This window comes from Carettochelys insculpta, chromosome 5 (genome assembly GCF_033958435.1).
Source record: "Carettochelys insculpta isolate YL-2023 chromosome 5, ASM3395843v1, whole genome shotgun sequence".
Lineage (NCBI taxonomy): Eukaryota > Metazoa > Chordata > Testudines > Carettochelyidae > Carettochelys > Carettochelys insculpta.
In genome coordinates this window covers 104,464,698-104,492,505 of record NC_134141.1, presented here as the reverse complement: position 1 = coordinate 104,492,505, position 27,808 = coordinate 104,464,698, and the positions used below count along the sequence as shown (strand labels likewise).

Sequence of the window (27,808 nt, the reverse complement as noted above, 5' to 3'; positions counted from 1 at the left end):
TGTCATCAATGAGAAATTTTTTTAAAAAAAGGACAGGGCTACATATTCACTACAAATTCCTCATACACATGCAACAATTCTGCAAAGCTGCAGTGTACCCTTACAATCAAATATCGAGTGTTCTCTCAAAGTGATACATAGACTGACTCACATTGAGGCAGATTCTTATGTTAATTCCCCTGCTCCTGGCCACTCCTGCCCTGTTCCTTCTGGCCATGGCTCCCGAGGTTGCCAACTGTGGCTCCCCACCACAGTCGGCCCCAGCTCTCCAGCCCCCTGGGGCTGCCAGGGAAGTCAACGTTCCAGCCCTAATCTCCCCCCAGTGGGCTGTCACAGCAAGCTGACACTCTGGCCCTGGTTAACCGCTAGGGGCTACCATGGCAAGCCAGCACTCCAGACCTGGTGTCCTGCAGGGGGCTGCTGGGGCAAGCCAGCATTTTGCTTCCAGATCCCCACAGGGAGTTGACAGGGTATGCCACTTCCAACCTGGCACTGCTGTCCCCCATAGGGTTGCCCACCTGCCCCAGTTCTCAGGTCCAGGAACACCCCTTGTCCTGATGGAGAGAATCTCAGTTTTTGGAGGTACACCTGGTACAACCTTTGCTCACTCTGAATAGCACTTATTCACACAAACACTCCCATTGATTTCAATTTTACTTGACTGTATCTGATTTTATTTGATCTGATTTTCAATTGATTTTTCTCGGTGAGAGTAAAGTTTACAGAATCTGGTCCTAATCCATCTTTCTAATTTATTTTTACCATAATGACCTGATCTCAATGGCTAAATTAATTAATTTAGTGATTTGATAAATCAACAATGATACCAGGCAGTTTAGCTTCTACACACTAATGAAAGAACATTGTATCAGTGTTTCAAAATTTACACTGATTATGAATTCAAATTCAGGTACAATTTATACTTCTGGTTTTTCATCTAAGTCGTACATGTGAGATCTTTCTGTCTGTATCCTAGTTGGCAGCTGTATTTGGATAAAAATGGGGAGTCCTGTGGCAACTTAAATACTAACAAATTTATTTGGGCATAAGCTTTCATGGGTTTGAGCCCACTTCATCAGATGCTTCGAAATGTGTTAGGTTTTAAGCTGCCACAGGATGCCTCCTTTCTGCTGAAGCAGGCTATCACCGATTTTTGCATTTGGGTAGAGACACTGAAGCATGGGACCCGGGACAGGGCATGTAGGGTCCAAGAGCACACCACTCCTGAAGAATTTTCAATTGCTTAAGATGTACTTCAGCCAAAGTCTTCCCTTCCCCACTGTAAGGATACAGGAATGAGAACTGAGGTCTGCAGAGCCAGGGATGGCTATGTGCCCACACAATTACCAGAAGGCCGTGCAGAGCAGACCCAGGAAGCAATGCAGAGAGTAGACTTCACGGAAAGCACTGCTTGAGACCCCTATAGTGGCAACACCCTGCAACCCTTTGATTGACCAAACACCCTATCAAACTGTGGTATATGCCCCCGGAAATTATCTGGGCAATCACATAGACTCAGCCTGCTGCAACTCATCCTCTGAGCTCCAATCCCAGCCTGGCTCTAACTCTGATTCTTGCTTTCTGACTCCAGCTGGATGCTACTTCTGATCTCTAGTCTCCAGCTCCAACTTGACTCTGATCCTGATTCCTGTCTCAAGTTTGGTACTACCTCTGATCTCTGGTTTCTAGTTCTGGCCTGACTCTGACCCTGATTCCTGACTCCTTATTCCAGCCACATACTACCTAAGGTTTCCTACCTTGGCCTGGCTTTGACTGACTCTTGCTTATTGAACCCAGCTCATCTACTACTGTCCCTGATCACAGCACACCTGTAACTGCTACGACAGACCACGCCAAAAGTACTATACAAGAATCCCATCTAGCTGGGTTCACCTAACTGTGCTGTGCAGTGATCTATGTAAGACAAATAAGATCGCTTTTTAAATAAATTGGGGATAAGGGCTTTGCCATCCCTCATTCTGCATGAGGAACTGCAGTACAGAGTGGGTGCCTTAAAATGCACATAATAAAAACATGGTGACCCCAACTTAAACAGTACTGTACAGTTTTAAATAAAAATAACAGAAAATAGTGAATTTCTGAACTATCGATTAGACATGCCATAGAAATGCTATAGAATAAATAACCAACTAAATCAAAATTACAGTCACTGGGAATTTTTGGATCAATACATACATTTTTTTAATGGACTGCAGCTTCCCTTGATTGTGTGAAAAACCCTTACCTTCAGAAAGAGAAGCACCTCATGTCCCAACTTTATTTCAATATGGCAGAAATTACTGCCTGGGAGCACAAGACAGACGTAATGAAAATACCCTGAAGAATTCATTTTGGTAACAGAGGGATTTAGCTCTGGCTTATAGGAAAACGTAAGTATGCAAGCAAAAAGAAAAAGATACATGAGATCTCTACAGAGGTGCTGGAAAGAGTGGAGATGTTTTGCAAGGTTTTGTTTATATTGTTTTCTCTTTGCTTTCTCTGGTATCATTTTAAATTCAAGAAAAAAGGAAGAAAAATATTATTTTCTTATACCTGTATCTCACTTTCAAAAAGAGTATCTACAACATCCGTACTCATAATAATGGAGTCATCTGGGCAGAACGTCACACTTGCTTTTTTCTTGTCCCCCTTCTCTTTTTTCTGTTTCTCAGCACGTCTCTTTTCCCTATTGACATAACAGTGAGAAATAATTTAAATTCATTTAGATAACAGAAACATCAATCAAAGCAAGAAATACCAATTATGTTCTTCTTAAGAAATATATTAGGTGAGTGAAGATGGAGATGACTGCTGTTCCATTGAAACTAATTAAAACTTCACATCAAAGGCCAAGTCTACACAGGCAAATGAATGTGCAGTAAAACAGCCCACAACACTAACTTTCATGGTGTCCATACTGGCAAGACACTTAGGACTAACCTATACTTACCAGAAGATCGCCGCACCAATGGTCCATCTTCCCAAATTCAATTTTGCGTGTGTTAAGATGCAGCAAAATCAACCTCTCTGGGCTTGGCCATCAACCCTGGTTCTCCAGGCTATCCCTTACTTGCGTGGAGTGAGGGATTGTGGTGCAAGCTTGAAGAGCCCTGGACAACACTAGTTAAGAAAGTCTATCCTGATACATCGATTCTGACTACTTTAATGGAGCAGCTAAAATTGCATATTGGAAATTGACTTTCTACTCTACTGTAGATCTGGCCTTGGTGTGCATTAACTTCACAGTTACTGCACTCTAGCTAACCCACCTCTACAAGAAGCGCGGAGTTTTCTAAATTCTGGATACAAAGTGCTGAGGTGCCAGTGCAGACACCATGGTGTAGTACTGATTCCTGACTGTTATCCAGGACACTTCCCCACAATGCTTGTTCTAGTCTGTCTGGACATCTGTTTCAACTCCACTGCCTTGCTTTCAGGTGACCAGTCCAGACCCGCACTTGCACTCTTCAAATTTGAATGTCCCACTTCCTTGTTTGTTCAGTGATGCTTGGTGTGTTCTCAGAACATCTCTCCAGCTACCCATGCTTGTTCCATTCACGAGGAGAACCCATGCTTGGAGCCATGCCGAGGTTCTGGACCCCATCAGTGTTGGGAGAGAGGAGAATGTCCATTCCCAGCTGTGCTCCAGCCACAGGAATTGCGATACCTATGGAACCATTGCTAGGCGCATCACCAAAACAGGCCATGACAGGGACACACTACAGTGCAATGTCAAAGTGAAGGAGCTGCAAACAGCCTACTACAAAGCACACAGGAAGCAAACTAGCACTTCAGTGCTGCACTCACAACCTACAGGTTTTACAAAGAACTGGACAATGTACTTGGAGGTGACCCTGCCTCCACTCTGAAGACCCCATGGATAGCAAGGGGACATGCAACAGTGGACTGAAACAATAGGAGGAAGTTGAGGCAGAGTTTGATGAGCGAGAGAGAGATTCAGAGCCAAAGGACTCTGCGTCCATAGAGGCTTGCAGTCAGGAGCTATTTTGTACCTCTAAAGAAGCGAGCCACTTGCAGATACTGAAGGATCTGGAAGATGCAATTGGTAAGTGGGGTCAGGTCTCAGGTAGCACTGAAGGAATTTGCTGGGAGCAGGAGGGCTACAGAAAGTAGGTTTCTGGTTGTGTGATGCTGCTACCAGCAGAGGGTTGGTCAAATGGCAAAAAGATCGTTGATACATCTTACATCTAAGTAATCTGCCATACAGACCTCATCAAAAGCTTCATGTGGCTGCTGTGCTGCCCTTCAACTCAAATTAGCTGGCAAAGCAAATGTGGCATTTGACCCCAGAAGGCTGACTTTTCCTCACCACTATGCTGTGGGGGCGAGGAAGGGGGACCGTCACTGCGCAAAGACAAACTGCTTATGGTCCCAGATGGGACTGCAGTGGAGTAGAAAAAACTCCTTTGCTTTCCTGCTCATTCTAAGCTCTGAAATGTCTTCCAGGATGAACACAGCCTGTGGAAACAAATAGCCATTACTAATGGGAGGGCCTCCCTGCAGGGCTCCCTTCAAGACACCCCTGCCCAGAGAACAGCACTGCCCTTCACCAATGAATTCTTCCAACCCTGTATTACTGTGTTTAATAAATTAAATTCACATGTTTCAAGGAAATCTATAGTCCACTACATGAAAACAAATACACAAGTGTACACCCCTGCAAAGCTACGATCTCTTCAGTGCTAACAGCAGCACATGGACCATCAGTAACCCCCTAGCAATGCTGACCCTGAGCTCCCAAGCCTAGCAACAAGTTTCACTGACTTTTGGCATCAGATTGGTGCCTGAAGGCATCCATGATCCTTGTGACCCCACACTGTACTGCATAGTAGCCCTGGTTTCCGGCTCCGCAAACCTGGCCTCCAGGCACCATGCTTGAGCAGCCCAGCCCTGAGATAAGCTTTCATCCTTCACTTCACAAACATAAGGAAGGTACAACACGTGAAAATAAACATGGGGATGTTGGCCTAGTCCAGTTTCCTATACAAACATTGCCAGTGGGCCTTGAAACAGCCCAAAGCACAACTGACAGTTATTCTGCACCTGCTCAGCCTATTATTGAACTGCTCCTTTATGCTGTCATGGCTTCCCATATATGTTTTCATAAGCCACCACATTAATCAGTAGAGTGGGTCTTCAAGGATCACAATGGGTATTTTCACATCCTAAACGGTGATCTTCTGGCCCAGGAAAAAAGTCCCTGGCTTGCAACTTTCTGAAGAGGCCAGTGTTCTGAAAGATGCATCCATTGTGAAGCTTTCCAGACCATTATGTGTTAATGTCCATGCAGAACCATGGAGAAATACTCCTTGCAGCTAATGTACTCAGAGGGTAGGATGGTAAAATACCAGAATTGGAAAGTTAATGCCATTCATCATGGCTTTAGAGTTGGGGAAGTCCATCCACACAAAGCCATCCACAAGTTCATACATATTGTCCAGAGTCACAGTCTTTCAGAGGCATGCAATTGATGGTCCTGCACACTTCCATCAACAGAAGTCCAAGGGTTGACTTTCCCATTCCAAAATGATTGGCAACTGAGCAAAATCTGTCTGGAGTAGCCAGCTTCCACAGAGCAATTGTCAAATGCTTTGCCACAGGCAAGGCAGCTCTCATTCACATGTCCCTGTACTGAAGGGTAGGAGTGAGCTTATCACATGGGCCCATGAAGGTGGTTTTCCTCATCAAAGTTCTGCAGCCACTGCTCGTCATCCCAGGATCTCATGTCGATGTGATCCCACCACTCAGTGCTTGTCTTCTGAGCCCCAAAGCAACATTCCACTGTGATGAGCAACTCCATGAATGCCATAAGAAATCTTGTGTTGTAAGAAGGCTGCATAGAATCCTGAGTCACTTTGCAACTTCAGAAATAACTCAACTGTCAAGCATGCTGTATTAGTGACACCAATCAACATTTCTGTCAACAGCTGGTATCCATTCCCACACACTGAGAAGGCAGAGAGGGCAGCATGGTACAGATGTCGTTGAAAGATGGTGCCAAATGTGGATGGAAGCACAGGGCGCTGCTGGGATGCAAAGCAATGCACCCTGAGGCACTGGGACAGAACCCAGGATGCCCTTTGCTTCCTCACAAATTTCTGCATCAGAAGAGGTTCTTTGGGGGATATCTGCCCAAAATGCACCTCTCTGAAAAGTGCTGCAAATGCCATGCATATATTCACACTAATAAGTGACAGTATGGACACTCGATAGTGGTTTCGCTGCTACACTCTGTGAGCAACACTATGCCAGGGTAGACATGGCCAAAGCTATTTAAGATGTTCATAAAATATTTAACAGTAACACATAAGCTTATTCACATATTCTAATAAAAAAGTGGCTATAAGACATTGTTTAACTAAATTATTATTATAAGCCTTTTCATCTGTATACTTTACAGCATAGTGAGCACTATATATTGTATGCAAAAAAAAATACGTAAGACAGAAGGGCCTACATATAAATGTTGCCACAAGAAATAAAACTGTGCTGTTAAGAATGTAACTTTCTCTCTACTCTAACTTATTTCCCAAAAGAACTGAAAATACTTATGTAAAAAATATTTACTAGTGGATTATTAAAAGACAGCATATTGTCTTAAATATTACAATTTCATAGAATCATAGAACACTAGGACTGGAAGGGACCTTGAGAGGCCATCGAGTCCAGCCCCCTGCCCCAATGGCAGGACCAAGTACTATCTAAACCATCCCTGATAGACATGTATCTAACCTGTTCTTAAATATCTCCAGCGATGGAGATTCCACAACCTCCCTTGCCAATTTATTCTACTGTTTGACTGCACTGACAGTTAGGAACTTTTTCCTAATGTCCAACCTAAACCTCCCTTGTTGCAGTTTAAGACCGTTGCCTCTTATTCTATCCTCAGAGGCCAAGGAGAACAAGTTTTCTCCTTCTTCCTTATGACTCCCTTTTACATACCTGAAAACTGCTATCATATCTCCCCTCAATCTTCTCTTTTCCAAACTAAACAAACCCAATTCTTTCAACCTTTTATCATAGGTCACATTCTCTAGACCTTTAATCCTTCTTGTCGCTCTTTTCTGGATCCTCTCTAGTTTCTCCACATCTTTTTGGAACTGCGGTGCCCAGAACTGGACGCAATACTCCAGCTGAGGCCTAACCAGCGCAGAGTAGAGTGGAAGAATGACTTCTCATGTCTTGTTCACAACACACCTGTTAATGCATCTCAGAATCATGTTTGCTTTTTTTGCAACAGCATCACACTGTTGACTCATATTTAGCTTGTGGTCCACTATAATCCCTAGATCCCTTTCTGCGGTAGTCATTCCTAGACAGTCTCTCTGTATGTGTGAAACTGATTGTTCCTTCCCAAGTGGAGCACTTTGCATTTGTCCTTATTAAACTTCATCCTGTTTACCTCAGACCATTTCTCCAATTTATCCAGATCATTTTGAATTATGACCCTATCCTCCAAAGCAGTTGCAACCCCTCCCAACTTGGTATCATCTGCAAACTTAACAAGCGTATTTTCTATGCCAATATCTAAATCATTGATGAAGACATTGAACAGAACTGGTCCTAACACAGACCCCTGCGGAACCCCACTTGTTATACTTTTGCAGCAGGATTGAGAACCATTAGAACTACTCTCTGGGTACGGTTAACCAGCCAGTTATGCAGCCACCTTGTAGTAGCCTCATCTAAATTGTATTTGCCTAGTTTTTTATAAGAATATCATGAGACCCCGTACCAAATGCTTTACTAAAGTCTAGGTATACCACATCTACCGCTTCTCCCCCATCCACAAGACTTGTTATCCTATCAAAGAAAGCTATCAGATTAGTTTGACAAGATTTATTCTTTACAAACCCATGCTGGCTGTTTCTTATTACCTTACCACCTTCCAAGCGCTTGCAGATGATTTCTTTAACTACCTGCTATATTATCGTTCCTGGCAATGAAGTTAAGCTGACTGGCCTGTAGTTTCCTGGGTTGTTCTTATTCCCCTTTTTATAAATGGGCACAATATTTGCCCTTTTTCAGTCTTCTGGAATCTCTCCTGTCTCCCATGATTTTCCAAAGATGATAGATAAAGGCTCAGATACCTCCTCTATCAGCTCCTTGAGTATTCTAGGATGCATTTCATCAGGCCCTGGTGACTTGCAGACATCTAATTTTCCTAAGTGATTTTTAACTTGTTCTTTTTTTATTTCAACTTCTAACCCTACCCCTTTCCCACTAGCATTCACTATGTTGAGCATTCCTCCATCAGACTTCTCAGTAAAGACTGAAACAAAGAAGTCATTAAGCATCTCTGCCATTTCCAAGTTCCCTGTTACTGTTTCTCCCTCCTCACTGGGCAATGGCCCTACCCCGTCCCTAGTCTTCCTCTTGTTTCTAATATATTTATAAAAAGCCTTCTTGTTTCCCTTTATGCCTGCAGCTAGTTTGAGCTCATTTTGTGCCTTAGCCTTTCTAATCTTTCTCCTGCATTCTTGTGTTGTTTGCCTATATTCATCCTTTGTAATTTTTCCGTGTTTCCATTTTTTATACAATCACTTTTTTATTCTGAGATCATGCAAGATCTCCTGGTTAAGCCAAGGGTCTTTTTCCATATTTTCTATCTTTCCTATGCAGCAGGATAGCTTGCTTTTGGGCCCTTAATAATGTCCCTTTGAAAAACTACCAACTCTCCTCAGCTGTTTTTCCCCTCAGTTTTGCTTCCCATGGGACCTTACCTGCCAGCTCTCTGAGTTTACCAAATCTGCCCTCCTGAAATCCATCATCTCTATTTTGCTGTTTTCTGTTCTACCCTTCCTTAGGATTGTGTACTCTATGATTTCATGATCACTTTCACCCAAGCTGCCTTCCACCTTCAAGTTCTCTACCAATTCCTCCCTATTTGTTAAAATCAAATCTAAAACAGCTTTCCCCTGGTAGCTTTTTCAACTTTTTGGAATAAAAAATTGTCTCCAGTACAATCCAAGAATTTACTGGATAGTCTGTGCACCGCTGTGTTAGTTTCCCAACATATATCTGGATAGTTGAAGTCCCCCATCACCACCAAATCTGGGGCCCTGCTTGACTTTGTTAGTTGTTTAAAAAAAGCCTCATCCATCTCTTCCACCTGGCTAGGCGGCCTGTAGTAGACGCCTAGCAGGACATCACCCTTGTTTTTTACCCCTCTTAGTCTAACCCAGAGACTCTCAACACGTCCATCTCCTACGTCCATCTCCAATCTATAACACTGTAAAGCATGATAGCTGAAAATCAAATCAGTTACTTCTACTTAAATGTCAAGAGCTAAAGTCAGGATTCTGTGTTTCTAACTGAAAGCGTTAAAGACATCAGACTCACAAGTGGGAGTGCTCCATTCTAAATGTTTTGATAACGTTATATCTTTGAAGGGAAACACAGAATTCTAAACTTCCATGATACTAATCTACTGTTGTGGTAGAAAAACTGTGGGGGCAAGTTAGGTGCATCTCAAGAGAGCCTAGGAATTGCTTTAGTTTTTATTGACTACGTAATGACAGTTCTTGATTAATGTGAAATAAAGATCAGTTTCAAAGACAGCATGCATCTGACGAAGTGGGTTCCAGGCCACAATGCTTATTTCCAAATAAATGTGTTAGTTTTTAAGGTCTCACAGGACTCTTAACTGTTTTTTCTGAAACATGTGAACAGCTATCATTCCTTTGGGAAAAAAAATCATTTTAAGTCACACAGCCAGTAAAATGGAATTAGCTAAACAAAGAACTCAACTGTATACTTATTCAGATCAATAGGAGTTTTGCTATTTGCTCCACTGTTTTCACATTCAGGCTCAACGACTTCACAAGAAAATTTTCACCATCCTGTTAAAAAACCTAGACTCCAGACCTAAATGAAACTCCTCTAGAAGTCAGAAAACACTGAGGAACACAAGGAGCACTAACAAGCAGACTATTTTGTGATGTGGATGGCTGGCTACTAAGAATTAAACCCTGATTATTTCAGAACAGGCAAAGAACAGGATAGATGATAGAAAAATTTACATCAGAGATAAAGAAGCGAAAGGCTCTGTATCCCATTTTCAGCCTCTTCCAATTATTTAGCATTCAATCCTGCTTTCATTGAAGGTAATGCAAAAACTACCATTGTAATCAGTCTGAGAAGGCTCAGATTCATAGTAAATCTCTCCAAATGAAGACCAATTTTAAAAATTTTGCTCTTGCCTTTTTGCATTATTCGGTGTATGTCTTGTATCAGATGGTTCAGTATTAGCTTTTAACAAGTCAAGCTGAACAGAACGGGCTTGTCCTATGAAGTCTTGTGGTGAACTGGTACGCTGGCGCCTTTGCTCAAAAGCAATGAGATTTTGAAGCGGGATGAGTTTTGGTGATTGGAACTGTTTGAAAGGGACACAAAATAAGACACTTTTAGAAGAGGAAACCAAAAAATCATATAGACTCTGTTAAACAGAGTAGGTCCAACTCTGAGGTCAGTTACATGGCTACAACTCCTAATGCTGTCAGTGCTTGGCAACTGTGTAGTGCAGGTCAAATCTCTCTCGTCCAGCCCTCTTGGGACCTGACTGGTGCCGGACAAGAGAATTAGGTGGACCATGGGTGGTCAACATTGTCTAGCACATTACCAATACTTCCACTGCTTACTGGGCTCTTAGAAGACATTTAGGGGTAAATTACAGCTAAATAACACAGAACACTGAGAGCCAAGACTGGCAGCTGTAAACAAGCTTATGGGATCACAGGAAACTCGGCCACATCCCTGATGCGTGGTCATCCAGCTAACTAAAATCATGCTGAATTACCGATGTTGCCAGATGAAGGAGCTCTGGATTAGAGAGTTTCAATCTGTAATAGACTCAAACCCAGTTATTGAGCACACGCATTAATTATCACCCAGAGACAACATAATAGGCAGAGAATAGGTGGCTATACCATAAACAAAAGGTGTAATACAAAACAGAAAATGATACAGAACTGCAACATTTCATATTCTAAAAAAGTTAAGTAATTTTCCTTTAAAAATAAGGTAAGAAATTTCTTACCTGTTAATCTTCATTGTTAGTTTCTCTCACCATTCAACACTAACAAATCAATGCCTCCACTTCACCCATGAAATTTCATTATTATTGTTGGAGACTCCACCACTAAGCCCCTTGGCCTGAAGTTCAGGCCACCAGAATGATTCGTCCAAAGCTACAGAAACACTCCAGAAACTGACTATTAGCATTAAGACCACTTGATATATTGCGGCAAGTAGCCATTTGTACTCCAATAATTTATCTGTCTACCAGAATGTGGTGAATGAGGGGAGAAGCTGTTAATAAAAAGAAAATTATTTTGAAAGAAATATCTTTCTGTTGCACAGCTTCACTCCCCATTAATCTCAAATCAAAAATAATAAGAAGTAAATCACAAATGTAACGGGATATTAAGCAAAACTTTAATTATTTGTACAGTAGAATAATAGTTAGAAGTGGAAGCTTTTCCAATATAAAGCAAGGAATTCTGTAGAAACCTATCAATTGAAGACACTGCAGACCAATGGAAACGTACTTTACAAATCTTTCACTGATGAGGCTCATGCACTTTTCCCCAATATCCTAGGGATCTCTGAGAACTGATTCCCAAATACATGCATGATAAATAGTGCAGGATTTAATATCGTGCCTGCACCAGCTGTGAGGACCTAAGGCCTTGGCTTCCTGGATAGAATGACATGAGAAGAGTATAATTAGTCCATACATTCAGTATGTTTGAGACAAATCTTTAAATGGCAAGAATGCCCATTTCTGCCACAACCTTCAAAGAACGCCAGGAATTAGGACAAGGAACCATTTTCGAGGCATTTGCCCTGAACATAGTTTTGCTGGAGCTTTAAGAATACTTTTTCTCATGATAGCATCTGTGTGGCTCTCAGAAGCAGTGGTGACTAGAAAGGCTCAGTGGTTTGAGTACTGTCCTGCTAAATCCAACATTGTGAGCTCAAACACTTGAGGGGGCCATTTAGGAATCCGGGACAAACAGATTTAAAAAAAAAAAACTGTCAGGAATGGTGCTTGGTCCTGCTGTGAGTTCAGGGGACTGGACTTAATAACCTGTGAAGGTCCATAACAGCTCTATGAGATAGGGAGATACCCCTATTTATTATTTTTTATTTATACAGAACAATCCCCTCTCACTGCAGACTTTTGTTAGTTAGGCTAAACAAATCAAACTCTTTGAGTCTCCTTTCACAAGGTAGATTTTTCATTAACTGGAGCATCCTAGATTCACTCTTTAAACCAGATTAAGTTTGAGTTCATCTTACATAAACAAGGGAGACCCGAACTGCACAGTATTCTAGATGAGGTCTCACCAGTGCCTTATATAATAGTACAGTACTAACATTTGGCTGATGTATATAGTAGGATTGCAAAACCCTTTTGCACGGTTGCATCAAACTGACAGCTCAATCTCCCTGAGATCAACCAATGCACCCAGGTATTTCTGCTCCTCTGTCACTTCCAACAAGAACCAGATTTATACACATGCTAAGTAAGATACATCTTATGGTCTTAGATTATGAGGGAACCTAAATGAAAAAAAAATTACATTACTTTTTTGGGTAATGCTATGGGGCCTCAAACTTGATGTAGCTTAATCTGGCTCTGCTTCCAACTGAAAAGTCCAAAGCTTATCACAAAAATTCCTGTCATCTTTAAAAGAATTACCTTGTAATTTGCACTGTTACATTTCATCCCATTTTTACTACTCCAGTTTACAAGGTCATCCACATCTTTGATAGAATATTTTGGTCCTCTTCTGTATTAGCAAGACCTCCCAAGTTTGTGTTAGTGTTACCTGAAAATTTTATTAGCACACTCTTTTTTTTTTTTTGGCTAACATTGGTTATAAGAATGTTATATAAAATTGGTCCCAAGGTTAATTCCTGAGGAACTCCACTAGTGACTTCCTTCCAGCCTGACAGGTTGTCATTCATTATGGCCCACTGTGGACTCCCCTTTAACTAGTCCCTGATTCACCTTTCAGTTCTCATATTAATCCCCATCTTCTCCAATTTAACTAATTTCCCATGCTGAACTGTACCAAATATTATACTGAAATACAAAGTGCAATACTACATTTCCTTTGTCTAAAAAAGAGAAGTTACTCACCTGTAGTAACGATGGTTCTTCGAGATGTGTCCCCGTGAGTGCTCCACAATAGGTGTCGGGCTCTCCCGGCGCCGCAGATGGTAAATCTTCCAGCAGTTTCTCCTGGATCGCGCATGCGCTGGTGCGCACCGCCCCCCTGCGCACCCCCGGCCGCGTGCACGATCCGGTCCCCACCAGTTCCTTGACCAACCGCCTCGGATGCTCCTGAAAAACACTAGACAGAGATCCGAAGCGGGGAGGATGGGCGGGTGGTGGAGCACCCACGGGGACACATCTCGAAGAACCACCATTACTACAGGTGAGTAACTTCTCTTTCTTCTTCAAGTGGTCCCCGTGGGTGCTCCACAATAGGTGACTACCCAGCAGTAACCCAAGTAAGGAGGTGGGTAATCGGTTTATGTGCAGCTTGCCCCCGAGAGGACTGCTGTCGATAGACGGGTATCCTCTTAGAATACCCGAGGCAGGGCATAATGCTTGGCGAAGGTGTCATAGGATGACCAGGTCGCCGCTCTACAGATGTCTGTTAATGCAATGCCCTTGAAGAAGGCTGTTGACGCCGCCACCGCCCTGGTGGAGTGAGCCCTGGGCGGGGCCAGCAAAGGAGTCTTTCGAAGTTCGAAGCACATTTTTATACAGGACACAACGTGCTTTGACATTCTCCGGGAAGAGAGACCTTCTCCTTTTGACCCAGGAGCAAGAGAGACTAGAAGCCTGTCCGTTTTCCGGAAGGACTTAGTTCTGTCTGTGTAGAAGGCCAACACCCTCCTCACATCTAGGAGATGCAGGCGTGCCTCCTTGCCGGAGCTGTGAGGCTTCGGGTAAAACGAGGGTAAAACTATTGGCTCATTAAGATTGGACTCCAAAGAGACTTTTGGAACAAAGGCTGGGCGCAGCCTTAAGGTTACCACCTCCTTTGAGAATACTGTGCAGTGCGGCATTGCCATCACTGCCGTGAGCTCACTCACCCTGCGGGCTGACGTAGTTGCAAGGAGGAAGGTTGTTTTTATCGTAAGGAGACGTATGGGAACTGTGGCTAATGGTTCAAAAGGTGGACCCGATAGCGTGCTGAGCACCAAGTCCAAATTCCACAATAGTGGAAGCGGTTTCCAAGGGGGGGGGGGTACAGGTTTACCAGCCCCTTCAAGAACCTGGTAACGATAGGATGGGCGACTAACGTGGGCCCTTCCTCTGTATGCCGAAAGGCTGATATAGCGGCGAGGTGGACCTTTAGCGAGGATAGAGAAAACCCGCCTCTCTTGAGGTCCAATAAGTATTCTAGTATTACAGGTATAGGAACGTCAAGGGGAGCTAACTGCTTGGCAGAACACCAGGCTGTGAATCGAGTCCATTTCTGCTTGTAAGTCCTCCTAGTGGAGGTCCTTCGGCTACATTCCAGGACTTGATGTGCTCCCTCCGTACACGTGCTCTTTAAGGAGCTGAGCTATGGATTAGCCATGCTTGTAGGTGCAGACCCTGAGGGTGCGGGTACACTATGGACCCTTGAGCCCGCATGAGTAAGTCCGGCGCCACCGGTAGAGGGAGTGGTGGGCGGTCCGACATGCGCAGAAGCAAGGGAAACCATTGCTGCTGATCCCAAGTGGGACTATGAGTATCATGAGAGCTCTCTCCCTTCTGGCTTTGTGCAAGACCTTGCGGATAAGCGCTGGAGGGGAAACGCGTAAAGTAGGGAGCCCTTCCATGAAAACATGAATGCGTCCCCCAGGGACCCCCGCCCCACTCCTCCCTGGAGCAGTACTGGGGACACTTTTTTTTTTTTTTTGGCTGATATTCTCTTTGTCTTTGCTTTCTCTCTTTTTTTTTTTTTTTGTTTAATAACCGAAAACAACAAATTACACGTGGAAAAAAACCACTAAGTAATCTGACTCTGGCCTTAGCCTGAGTGGATTCCGTCTGCAGCCGATGGCGGTTGAGAAGGAACTGGCGGGGACCGGATCGTGCACGCGGCCGGGGGCACGCAGGGGGGTGGCGCGCGCCAGCACATGTGCGATCCAGGAGAAACTGCTGGAAGATTACCGATCTGCAGCGCCGGGCAAGCCCGACACCTATTGTGGAGCACCCACGGGGACCACTCGAAGAAGAATCTCAGTTACATTCATGAATATTAGGTTGTTCTGGCATCACCTACCTTTTGTAAAATCATGCTGCATTTTCTCCATTTGCCATTTTCCTCAATATCCTTAACTAATTTCTCCTTCAAAATTTGTTCCAAGGTCCTACATATAATTGAAATCAAACTAACAGGTACGTACTTTCCTGTTTCACTTCTTTAAAACAGGAACTAAATTACCAATTCAATAATCACTGGGTATGACCCCTGAGTTCACTGATTTACTTAAAATCCTGCTGTTGGAATTGCAATTTTATGTGTCAGCTCCTGTAATATTTTCGGATGGTGATTATCCAGCCTTCCTGATTCAATCCCATTAAGATGTTGAATTTGACTCATAGCTTAGATGTTGTAATTTCAAACTTTGCTTGGCTTCTGGCAGTTTTCGCTTTATTCTTACACTTTCTCACCTTGAAGAGATATCCTTCTTGTTGATCCTTCCCATCTTCTATTCTTTGTAGGCTTTTTGCTTTCTCTTAATCAGTTGTTTGAAATATTTACTGATCCAAGTAGGTCTACAACTTTTCCCTATAAATTCCTCTCTCCTCCTAAGCTGAGATGCAGGTGTCAGATAGCTGATAAAACTTTGACTTAAAGTAATTCCAATTTCCCTCCACATTCAGATTCTTGAGTTCTTCAGTTGAGTCCACATCCCTAGTTCTGTTAATTCAGTCATTCTCAATCTATTTTGTGGATCAATATGGATGAAGAAATGCATCTGTTAGGAAGCCCTGCTTTCTTCCCAGACTGGAGCAAAAATGACAAACTTTTATGTTCTGCCAGGAGGCAAAGAGGTCCACCTGGGGAGTTGCCCAAACTCAGAAAAGCTCTGAGGTCACTTTTGGATGAAGAACCCATTTTTACTGACAGAATTCTCTGCTCAAGATATCGGCAACAGCATTTTTGGTTACCAGGAGGCAGCGAGTCTCCAAGGTGATGCCGTGATTGGCGCAGAAGTCCCAGAGCCAGATCGTTTCCAGGCACAGGGACACAGAGTAAGCCCTTCCTTGCTTATCAATGTATAACATGGTGGACATGTTGTCCATAAAGACTTGGACCACCTTGCCTCACAGGCAAGGCAGGACTACCTCACACACATTGAAAACTGCCCTGAGTTCCTGTACATTTATGTGCACAGTAGCTTCCTCCATTGATCACTTGCCCTGCGTCCAGGCAGTCCCGAAATGGGCTCTCCAACCTCAGTGTGGCATCAGATACCAGAGCCACTGATGATGGAGCTCTGTGAAAGGGAATCTCTGCTATGGCATTTTCTGGTAAGGTCAACCACTTCAGCGACTAGATCACTCATGGACGAACAGTGACCACATGATCCAGGGGTGCAGCCATAGCTGAAGGGGGTGCATCTTGAGCCTGTCAAAGTTCACCTAGTGAGTGTGCAATGCCACGGAGTCCAAGAGGTGGAGGCATGCCCTGACAGTGGTTACCAAGGCTGAGGACACCACCAGCGGCAGTAGGGCACTGAACCTATCCTAAGGGAGGGATGCTCTTCCCAGTTGGAAGTCTAGCACCACACCAATGAATTCTATTCTCTGGACTGACTTCTTGTTGTTTATTATGAGACCCAGATGACAAACAAACCCAGTTTTTCAATCTTTCTTCACAAGTCACATTTGCTAGACCTTTAATCATTTTTGTTGGTTTCAAGGGTTGTCATAGCCGGGGGTGGTAGTGGGGATAAGCTCCCACTATCTATAAAATGTTCCCATGGCGTGCGTCTCCAATAGCCTCTCACAACTGAAGTCCAGTTCCTGGCCTTCACGTGTGGCTTAGTTTCTAAGCCCGGCAGAACTGTTTGCACTGACAGGAGAAGGGGTGAAGGCGGGTAACTGGCGCCTTAAAACCAGCTGCTTCGGGCACATGGGGCTCGTCAGCCTGGGAAGGCCGCCCTCCTAGGAGAAGGAAACTCTGATTTAAAACCTCCGCTGCCTTGCGGCGAAACCTAGTCATGGGAAAGGCTTCAGGAGTAAACCCCAGGGAAAAATCCACAGATGGAGCCTCTAAGGCAGTTTGAGGTTGTGCTCAATCTCACTCTGGCAGCTCCTGCGACAACACTGGTGCCAAGCTGTACTGGCTTTCGCCTTTCCCTTGGATTACATCAGTGGTGTGGAGAGGGGGAACCTGCTGCTGGGCATCAGCTGGTTCTTCAAACTTACTTGCCCAGGCCTGCGCCCTGGAGAGGACACTCTGGCATCGCTTTGTGAGCGGTGACACAACATGGGAAGCAGCAGTTACTGGTATTAAGCCACTGCACTCGATTGGCGTAGAGTGAGGTGCCACGGGTTGCTTCCAACGGTGGGAGAGGTCTTTGGATCTCATTGGACAGCTACTGCCCGCCTCAAGCTGGGCAGCCCCCAGCCAAGTAGGTGCTGCCTCGCCACAGTCCACTTGCTCCGCTGGGTGTGTGGGGCTTAGGGAATCACCGACAGGTGGATTGTTAACCTTACACCAGACAAAACAAACAAGCAACAAAATAATCCAGCCTTCAGGCTGGGCACATGGAGTGTAAGGACCATGACTCCGGGCCTTACAGAAGACCTACAGAGCATTAGTAACCCCCAGAAGACAGCAATCATTAACAACGAGCTGAGAAGACTGCGGATGGACATCATGGCCCTCCAGGAAACAAGGTTATCGTCCTCTGGATGTCTCAGGGAGAAGGACTTTTCCTTTTTCTGGCATGGGAAGCCTCTAGAAGAGACCAGGGAACACGGTGTTGGCTTTGCAATCAGAAACAGCCTAGTTGGCTCAGTCATACCACAAAATGTGGGAACTGAGAGAATGCTGAAAATCCAGCTTCAAACACCAGTGGGCATGGTCAACATCTTCAGTGTCTATGCGCCTACTTTAACTTCTGCCCAGGAAGTGAAGGACAAATTCTAAGATGAACTTAGCATTGCCATCAGTGAGGTACCTTCCCATGAGCCGCTATTCATCCTTGGCGACTTCAACGCCACAGCTGGCAGCGACCACCACAGCTGGCCATCCTGTCTGGGATAGTTTGGAACAGGGAAGATGAATGAAAACGGACAGCGCCTCCTTGAACTCTGCTCCCACCATGACCTCTGCGTAACCAATACCTTCCTCAACGTCAAACCCCAGCACAAAGTATCGTGGTGACACCCAAAAGCGAAACATTGGCACCAGCTTGACCTCGTCCTCACGAAATGCAGCCGCTTAGGTAATGTCAGGGTGACACGTAGCTACCACAGCGCAGACTGTGACACTGACCATTTGCTTGTGTGTAGTAAGGTGCACATCCAGCCACGAAGATTCTTTCACTCCAAAAAGGAAGGGAGGCCGCGCATTGATACTGGCAAGACTCGTGACCCTTCAAAAGTATGCGAGTTTGTCCAAGCACTTGAAGAGGCCTTGCCCCACCCGGACGACACTGATATCAGCAAGAGATGGGAACAACTACGGGACGCTATCTATAATACTGTGATATCTACCTTTGGGAAGAAGACAGTCAAGTCTGCTGATTGGTTTGAAGCCCACACTGAAGTGCTGACACCCCTGACTGAGAAGAAGAGACAGGCGCTGGCTGCATACAGGTCCTCTCCCAGTGAGGTGAACCTGTAGGCGCTCTGGTCTGCTCGGAGTCAAGTGCAGCAGGTTGCTCGGCGGTGTGCCAACAATTACTGGCTCCACCTCTGCTCCAAGATTCAGCAGGCCACGGACACTGGTAACATGCGAGGAATGTACGATGGGATCAAGCAGGCCATCGGTCCATCACAAAGAAAGACTGCCCCACTTACATCGGCCACAGGCGAGGTCTTCAAGGACAGAACCAAGCAGATGGAACGCTGGGTGGAACACTACTCACAGTTGTACGCCAGAGAGAGTGTAGTTACATAGGGAGCCCTGAATGCCATTGAGCCTCTGCCCACCATGACTGAACTTGATGCTGAGCGCACCTTGGAGGAACTCAGCGACGCACTAAAAGCACTCTCTTCTGGAAGAGCCCCAGGGAAAGACGGTATTCCCTCAGAAATCCTCAAATGCACCAACGGTACCCTAGTTTCAGAGCTGCATGGAATACTTTGCCAATGCTGGAGAGAAGGCAGCATACCGCAAGATATGAGGGATGCTAACATCGTTACTGTGTACAAGAAGAAGGGTGACAAAAGCGATTGTAATAACTATTGTGGCATCTCCCTTCTCAGTACCGTGGGGAAGCTATTTGCATGTGTTGTTCTGAAGAGGTTCAATGTTCTTGCAGAGAGGGTCTACCCTGAGTCTCAGTGTGGGTTCAGAGCTGAATGGTCCACCATAGACATGGCTTTCTCTGTTAGGCAACTACAAGAAAAGTGCAGGGAGCAGAACACACCTCTGTATATTGCCTTCATCGACCTGACCAAGGCATTTGACCTCGCCAGCAGAAAAGGTCTGTTTGCGATTCTGGCTAAGATCGGCTGTCCCCCCAACTCTGCTCAGCATTATTAGGGCCTTCCATGAAGGGGACCGTCGTATACGACAGATCCACATCTGAACCCTTTGAGATTCTCAGCGGAGTGAAGCAGGGGTGTGTGCTGGCTCCAACACTGTTCAGCATCTTCTTTGCAGTTTTGCTCAAATATGCCTTTGGAACTGCTACAGAGGGCATCTCTCTCCGCACGAGAACGGACAGCAACCTCTTCAAACTGTTGAGGCTTAGAGCGAAGACCAAGGTGCTTACGAAACGTCTAAGGGAGTTCCTTTTTGCTGACGATGCAGCTATTGCTGCTCACACTCAGCAGGAACTGCAGTCACTCATAACTCGCTTTGCGGATGCAGGTATGGAATTTGGCCTCACAATCAGCTTAAAGACGACCCAGGTGATGGGCCAAAACATGGGTAACGAGCCATCTATCAACGTGCTAGACTACAAACTGGAAGTCGTTCATGAGTTTGTGTACCTAGGCTCGATGATCTCTACACTCCTGTACTGTCATTCTATAGGGTAAGAAGGGGCATTGAGCTTATTACAGAGCACTGTAAGAGCCTCCCTACAGGGGACTATCCCCAGCAAATACTCCCTAATAGTGGGGTTGTTAGGAATTGCTGCCTTGCAAAGATGCTTGGGTTTGCGTTTTGGGGACCCATAGCATCTGTGGTATGCATAACTCACTCCAGAGTACTGTAACAATTCCCAGATTCACACTGAGAGAAAGAGCTGTTTATGACCCCCATTTTTTTTCTGTTTGTTTTGTTTTTTTTCCTTTCCCTGGGAAGCTGAGAACCCACTTCAGTATCCAGGGATTGGCCTCTGAATCTTTCAGGATATTTTCTCCCACCGGCCTGAGTCTGTTCTGGGTTTTACCACAAGCTGGTTGGATAACATCCTTCTTATCTTTAGACTGACTCGCTCTCCAAATGTTCAGATGTTCCTGAGCTGTTCAGCACCAGAGTTATGGCTCTTCAGGGAAGAGGAGAGTCAACCCCACAGTCCAACCCTCTCTCCTTTGATTGAAAGGGTTGGCTGTAATTCATCCTCTGTAGAGCCTGTAAATACTGCATTACCTAAGGAACACTTTAGATCAGTGTTTGCAAAACAGCTCTACCATGTCTGAATGGGGGCAAAGAAATCCTTGAGAAGAAGCACTTCAATGATGGGTCCAAGTGATTGAAACAAACATGTTGTCAAATACCTGATAAAGTGCAGGGGTGGAAGGAAAGACGTTAATTCTTTCTACATGAAAATGAATACAAATTAAAGTTATGAAACAAAATAGTGAAGAAAAAAGCAAACCACCAATTTGTTATTCTGCTGGAGAGAGAGAATCTGGAGACCTGATCTGAAGGGCTGGACCACCTACAAATTCTACATTACTCCATTAGTGAGGAATGAAACTATGCAACAGGAAAGATGCTTATTTAATTGTAACACAGAAAATACATTCTTAAAATGCATTACCTTGCTTTTTGGATGTAAATTAGTGTGCAGAATTGATATTCCTGTGCACTGTAATGTGTCCCTGGAGTTGGTCTCCTCTGCTATAGGTCTAATGGATATTAAAGAAGCAGGAACTGGTGGTCTTATAATTGGTGGAAATCTAGGTGTTGGATCAAGCTGCAGGTGCAGTAAAGGCATTCCAGTTGAATGCTGGTAAGTTCCATAGGAGGAAGCATGCTGAGCAGTCAGTGGCTTCTCTGTATTCATATTTGTACGAAGATTCTGCAGCAGTACAAAATTTTGCTCTTCTTCATATTGATTGAGATTAAGTAGTTTAGGAGGCCCCTTGCTTTCAGCTTCTGCCCACCTTTTCTCCTCATGTACTTGCTTTATCACTTCAGGCTCATATTGATTCAAGTGTGTTATTGAATTATTTTTGGCTGCTAGTGGACATGAGTGTGGAGGGTTCCGTAAAGAATGAGACAAATCCCAGGCTACTCTTGGTTGGGGGAGTGGCCGGAAGAAAGCTTGTGAAACTTTTAATGGGTATAAACTGAGTGATTTTAAATGATCAGATTCAAGCTTAAGCAAAGGAAAGCCATTTTCACAAGTTAAGGTTTTTGCAACTGGGATAAGTTTGGGTGTCTTTGGCATATCAACAGAAGAAGATAACAGACTATGAGGTTTGGCTGGAGCAGAAGGAAGCAAGTCTTTAGATACTTGAATATATCCTGTTCTGCTGGATTGGCTCTCTGATAGGCTTAAAGAAATATTCACATCTGGATGATTCTAAATGAAAAAAAGAACACACAATTATGCATAAGACTGCAATAAATCTTTACTGGATGTAGTCTCTGTGTTTCCTATTCTTAAAGAATAAGGCTTTATTTTACCTACATGTGTACTTCCTTTGCTGGTTTGCTCATTTAGGATATTTCTTTCCTGAGAATGAGAGCTGTTCTTCTTATTAGCATTTCCAGCATTTTCGTTAGTGAGCAGCTGAGTTTCTGGAGAGATGTCTGCACCACTGCCATTTACAGTATGTAAAGTCTGGCTTCCTCCCAAATGAAAAGACTGAGGCTGCTGAAAAAGATGCTGCATATTGGGCAGACTGGCAAAGGATGACCCCACCATTTGCATTAAGCTCAGAAAGTTGATTTGCTGCAGCTAGAATGAAAACAAAAATAAAGCCAATGTTATAAAAGTCACTAAAATGGGTCTTTGCCATAATTCCTGGTTAAAGTATTTTACAGATGCATGATTACCCATTAAAACAGATAGCAACAGAAATAACATTCCAAAGTCTGAATGGCAAGTACATTCTTATGCACTGAATCAATATTTCTTTCATGATACAATAAGATGTGGAATAAGAAGATTCTACAACAACAGTGTTTTGCATTCCTTTATGTCAACAGAAAATAATCTAAGCCTGAATACCACCAGACGGGAATAGTGTCAAATATATTCACATTAATTAATTTTCATTACACAGTTATTGTTGATTCATAACTACCCTTAATTTATATTTATAAAACAATTAAGATGATATGAAGAACAGTTAGACCTCTTGAAAATATACCTGTTCAAACTGTAGTGATCCTGAAATTCACAACCATTTAGATTAAGTCAAAAGCATATGACTTATCCACAGAGAATAGAGAGATGATGTAGTATATAGGTGCGGAGCTAGTCTACAGAAACTAAGCCACTCTGCACTGGATAGGGAAAGATGGAAGGAAATAGTGAGAGAAGCATCAGACATTAATGGGCACTGAGCCCACAGTTATTGATGATGGTGATGATGATATGAATTATGCCTAAAATAATTGTTTTTAACCTGTAATAACCTGTAACCCAGAAATTTGCATAAAAGCATCACAAAATAATCTTAAAAGGAATAATTTTCATATTGCTTGTGTTTAACTGACTAGTTTAACATATTATGGTTATTTTTAATAATGAGATAGTCTTACCTGAATTAATTTAAACATTTCATTTTGGAGCATCTGCGTGACAGCTTCTGAAACATTTGATGGCTCTGCTATTGGCTCTTCTTCCTGGACCTCTTGCTCCTTTGAATGCCCTGGACCATTGCAGGGAACACTTGATATACCAGTGAAAGAAGGATGATCGTCACATGCACAATTCTCTTTCTCACTTGAAGTACTGGGAATAAAAGTAATAATTTTTAGATACTTTCCAAAAGGTATGGATTCTGAACACAATGGAGTAAATTCAGTGCATCAAAACTGGGTCTGCACTACAGAGTTTTGTCGACAGAAGTTACTGTACGGACATACTTCCCAACAGAACCTGCGTTGACAGAACATATCCACACCTAATAGAGGCTCCCTCTGCCAATAGAGAGCAGCCAGACTGCTCAGCCCTCTGTCAATGGAGCACCCAACCATAAGTTCTGCAAACAAGGCTGCCTGGTGAACTGGAAGCCCCCTCTGTCAATAGAGGGCTACCCAGAGCATCTACACTGCTTTTTTTTGTCAACAGAATCTGTCGACAGGCATTATACCTTGTATGGGAGCGACTTAACACTCTCGAGAAAACTGCTGAGTTCTGTCGACAGTTTCTTGACAGGACACATGTGTAGCGTGGATCCTCCTTGAGTTTTGTCGACAAAATTCTGTAGCATAGCCAAAGCCTTACAGTTTAAATGCTTTATAAAAAATGATACTCTATACAAAGCAAAAATGAGAGATACTTGTTTTCAACCTCCTGTATGCAATTGCAAATGTGAAGATTTAAACAATTTTCTGGAGGGAAAAAAGGTCAAGAAAAACAGATTGTTTTAAAATTAAAAACATTTTTGCCTCTAATAGGCAGCAGATATCTGGTCAGATCATCTTAGCTTCTGTACTCTTACAGGACTGCAGCACAAACTAGTGTGGTGGTAGGTCATATACCACAATGTACAGTAAATGTTGTTATAAATTTATTGTGCAGGTTGAACCTCTCTAATCCAAAACACTCGTACAGGAACATTCGTAATCCAACATGATTTTAGTTATCCAGATAGCCCTTTATCATGGGTGTGGCCAAGTTTCCTGTGGTCCCCTAAAGTTTGTTGACAGACACCAGTCCTGGCTTTTAGTGTTCTGTGCTGTTATTTAGCTGTAAATCGTCCCCTACATGTCTTTTAAGAGCCCAGTAAGCAGTGAAAGTGCTGGTAATGTCTCTAGACAATATTGACCACCCAAGGTCCAGCAAATTCTCTTGTTCGGCACCAGTCACATTCGGGAGGTGCTGGACTAGAGAGGTTCAACCTGTAAAGGAATACATGAAACATAATATTAATACTGCAGATTTAATAGGAATAAACCATAATTTATTACATAAAGCATTACAGTGTCTCTCACCTGGGAGCACCTGTGTTCATTTTTAGACAGAATGAAGGAAGAATGGTTTTGGAAACAGCCCCAGTCATACCACAAAGAAAGACAAAAGGTAAACTTATAAATATTAACTTTTTCTTACATTTTTTTTTTGGATATAAGGAACATATTTGAAAGATTTTATGGGTAAAATAAAAGCTTGTTTACCTAATATCTATATAAATTTAATCCAAGACACACTGAATTGAGGACCTTGCTTCACTCTATAAAACTGCAGCTGAGCGTATAATTGTTTGTTTGTTTATGTTTGGTGTCCATAGCAATCAATAACTAACTCAAACAAAATGGTTGAATAGATTTGGTAAACTAAGCAACAGAAAGCCTAAGGGCTTATCTGCCTTGGCAAAACAGAAAATCCCAAGTTCAGGGAACACTGAGAACATGAATGCAATTTGTATCTAAAAAAGAGAAGTTAGTATCATGCAGCAGCAACTAGTGAGGCTGCAGCAACTGTGGACCCAGATTCCAGACAGTGAACAAAGCATGGGGGAGAAGGGAACAATCCCACAGAAAAATATGAAGTATCTGTGGTTTTCTTTGAGAAACTCTCAACCTCACAATTGAACCAGACAAATAATCTACATAGATTATCAATTCAAACATAAAATCCAAGAAAAACACTCAAGGAAGATACTGTCTCTACACAGTTGTAATAATTCTTTATATGCATTTCCACTGAAAAGACAAATGGTTCCATACTTGAAAAATGTTTTGAGTAACAAACAAAGGGGAGCTAGTTTTCTTTAATTAAAAAATCCTGAAAGAATGTAAATCTAGTGAATTCACTATTTTTTAATTACTAAAGAACACATTGCTTTATTCTTAAAATAAGCGTTCAGTGTCAGATACATAGGTACTCATGGCCAACTCTTCAGTTATACACTACTATGCAACAGAAATGGAAGGCAGATGGATTTGAGTTTTAATCTATAAATATGTTGTTAAAAACAAGAACAAATGTTCTTTTAATTAAAAAAAAACTTGATTATCGGTTTATGAATCTAACAAGGTAGTAATACATGAATACTTTTGAAATGCTAATAATATAAGTTTCTCATACCTATTTTGTTTGTCTTTTTTTCCCTCTAATTTTTCCATCATGGGTTCTTCCCAGGGAGATTCCACATCTAGAGTGGAGACATGCTGCAATTTTAAAAGATGCATATGAATATGTATATGTTTGCTTCAACATAGTTCTGTTTAAATAGATTATTATTAAAATCCTAGACTGTTGACATATTTCTAACTAACTAATCCTTCATGTTCAAATATTTTATACATATAAAATTTACATTTATATATAATATATATTATAGACACACACACACATGCACACAATAGTAGGGAAGTACCTTAATGACTTCTTTAAACAAATTTAATAATGAGTTTTCAACCATTTCTAAAATTCAGTTCACTAGATTGCCATGGAATCAGGCCTGTGTTGCAGTATCACCTTGCTAATCAGGCATCCCCGTATTTCCAGTTGGTAGCAAGGAAGCAAAACAATTACACACAAGCCAAAACAAGAGTGAAAGAGTGTTTACAAATTGCGACTCTACAAACAATTATCTCCAGTAGTAAATGCTAGGATTTTGCACGAGGCACAACAGTCAAACACTAGTAAGCCACAATGCAGAACTGAGGGCAACAGTTTGCTTAAAGACCATCCATTTTATTTATATTTACACACACACACACAAGAGGGGGGAATAAATGCATTTGAATATAATATTTAAAAGTAAATATTTCATTGATCTGAGACAGTAACATGCCTCTTTCTTCTGTTGTACAGGTTTAATGCGGACAGAAATACTGGGGCTTTTTGGAGCTTCAAATGGTTCTTCAAAGGGTTCTATGAAATAAAGAGATGTAATTCATAAGGAGAATAAAATGCACATAATCAGCAAATGACATGGCTGACAACTTTATTAAGATAAGGGGATAGGGTATAAAAACTAGAAGATATTAGCTAAAGTACCAAACCTTCATTATCTGAAGGTGCATCTACTTCCTCCTTTAGTAATGGTCCCACTTCTTCATCAAAATCTATTACTCCTCCTTGAGTACTGAGTGTTACAGAATAACACTCATTCATTTCATTCTTTTCAGAATATTTTGTTTCTGCAGATATTCTGTTAATTAGAATAGCGGATGAAATTACAAAAAAAATGAATAATACATTTATCTACGACATATATAAGTACATAAGAAAGCTATATGCTGTTTGTATTCATTATTTTGCTTATTTTTATTTCTAGTGCTTTTTTCGTTAGAAAAAATGGATGATACTGGTCAAACAAAAAACTCTGAGTTTCCACTGAGAAGTGCAGAAAAAAAGATTAAAAATACAGTGGAAGTTCTGCTTATTCAGCAGTCAATTAACCAGCATGTCTGGTATCCCCAAATACAAATCTTTGGTGTAGTAATTGGGGCTAGTAACCTGTGCAGCACATTATGCAGTTGTACATTCTGCATGCTACTTTTATGCAAAAGAAGCAGAAGACAAGTAAGCAATCTGACATCAGGAATTTATTCAAAAAGCATCTTCCAGGGTGTCATGGGGTCATTACAGATTCAGACTAACCTCCTACACCTTCTACATCTACAGTCATAATTGATGACAACTATGACTCTGAAGCACTGCAAAATCCTGAAATACATTCTGAATCATTAAAGGAAAGATTAATTTATGTTCAGTATAGTTTTAGCCAGGGCTGTCCTTAAGATTTACTAGGTAAAAGCTTTTGTGGGAAAGACATACTTCTCTCCCACAAAAGCTCACTACCTAATAAATAAAAGTGTTAGTTTTTCAGGTGCTTGTTGTGTTTTGCAAAGATACAGACTAACACAGCTACCCCTCTGAGACTACTTAGGATTTATGGAGCCTTAAGAAGTAGTACTAAACTGGTGCCCCATCCCTGATGGCAGATGAGGGGAACAATGATTTTTTAGAGATGTGATTTTATAATCTTCAACAACACATTCAAGAAATACTTTTAAAACAAATTTTAAATTAAGGTCTTATAGACTAATGCAGTAAATTCAGAAACCAAGAGGAGTTGGCAAATGCCTGTTAAATGGCTTCATTCACACTTGAATGTCTCTTCCACAGGTTCTGCTAATAGGTCTGCCAGGCTTTTTCACCTTCAAGTTATCTAGATCCTCTCCAGAGGAAGCAGAGCCACAGAACAGGAAATAGGAAAAGG

At 42.6% G+C, this 27,808-nt stretch overlaps 1 protein-coding gene across 1 annotated transcript in view; it reads right to left on the bottom strand.

The window, feature by feature from the left end:
• The window catches only part of CPLANE1 (ciliogenesis and planar polarity effector complex subunit 1), a 166,032-nt gene that overhangs the window by 41,671 nt on the left and 96,553 nt on the right, over nt 1-27,808 (bottom strand). Inside the window, exons 28-35 of the mRNA XM_074995640.1 lie at nt 26,586-26,734; nt 26,375-26,454; nt 25,663-25,745; nt 23,169-23,361; nt 22,090-22,359; nt 21,214-21,981; nt 10,224-10,396; nt 2,554-2,686 (exon numbers count right to left, since the gene is read on the bottom strand). Coding sequence (XP_074851741.1) covers nt 2,554-2,686; nt 10,224-10,396; nt 21,214-21,981; nt 22,090-22,359; nt 23,169-23,361; nt 25,663-25,745; nt 26,375-26,454; nt 26,586-26,734 — 1,849 coding nt within the window. The remainder of the gene's footprint in view (nt 1-2,553; nt 2,687-10,223; nt 10,397-21,213; nt 21,982-22,089; nt 22,360-23,168; nt 23,362-25,662; nt 25,746-26,374; nt 26,455-26,585; nt 26,735-27,808) is intronic.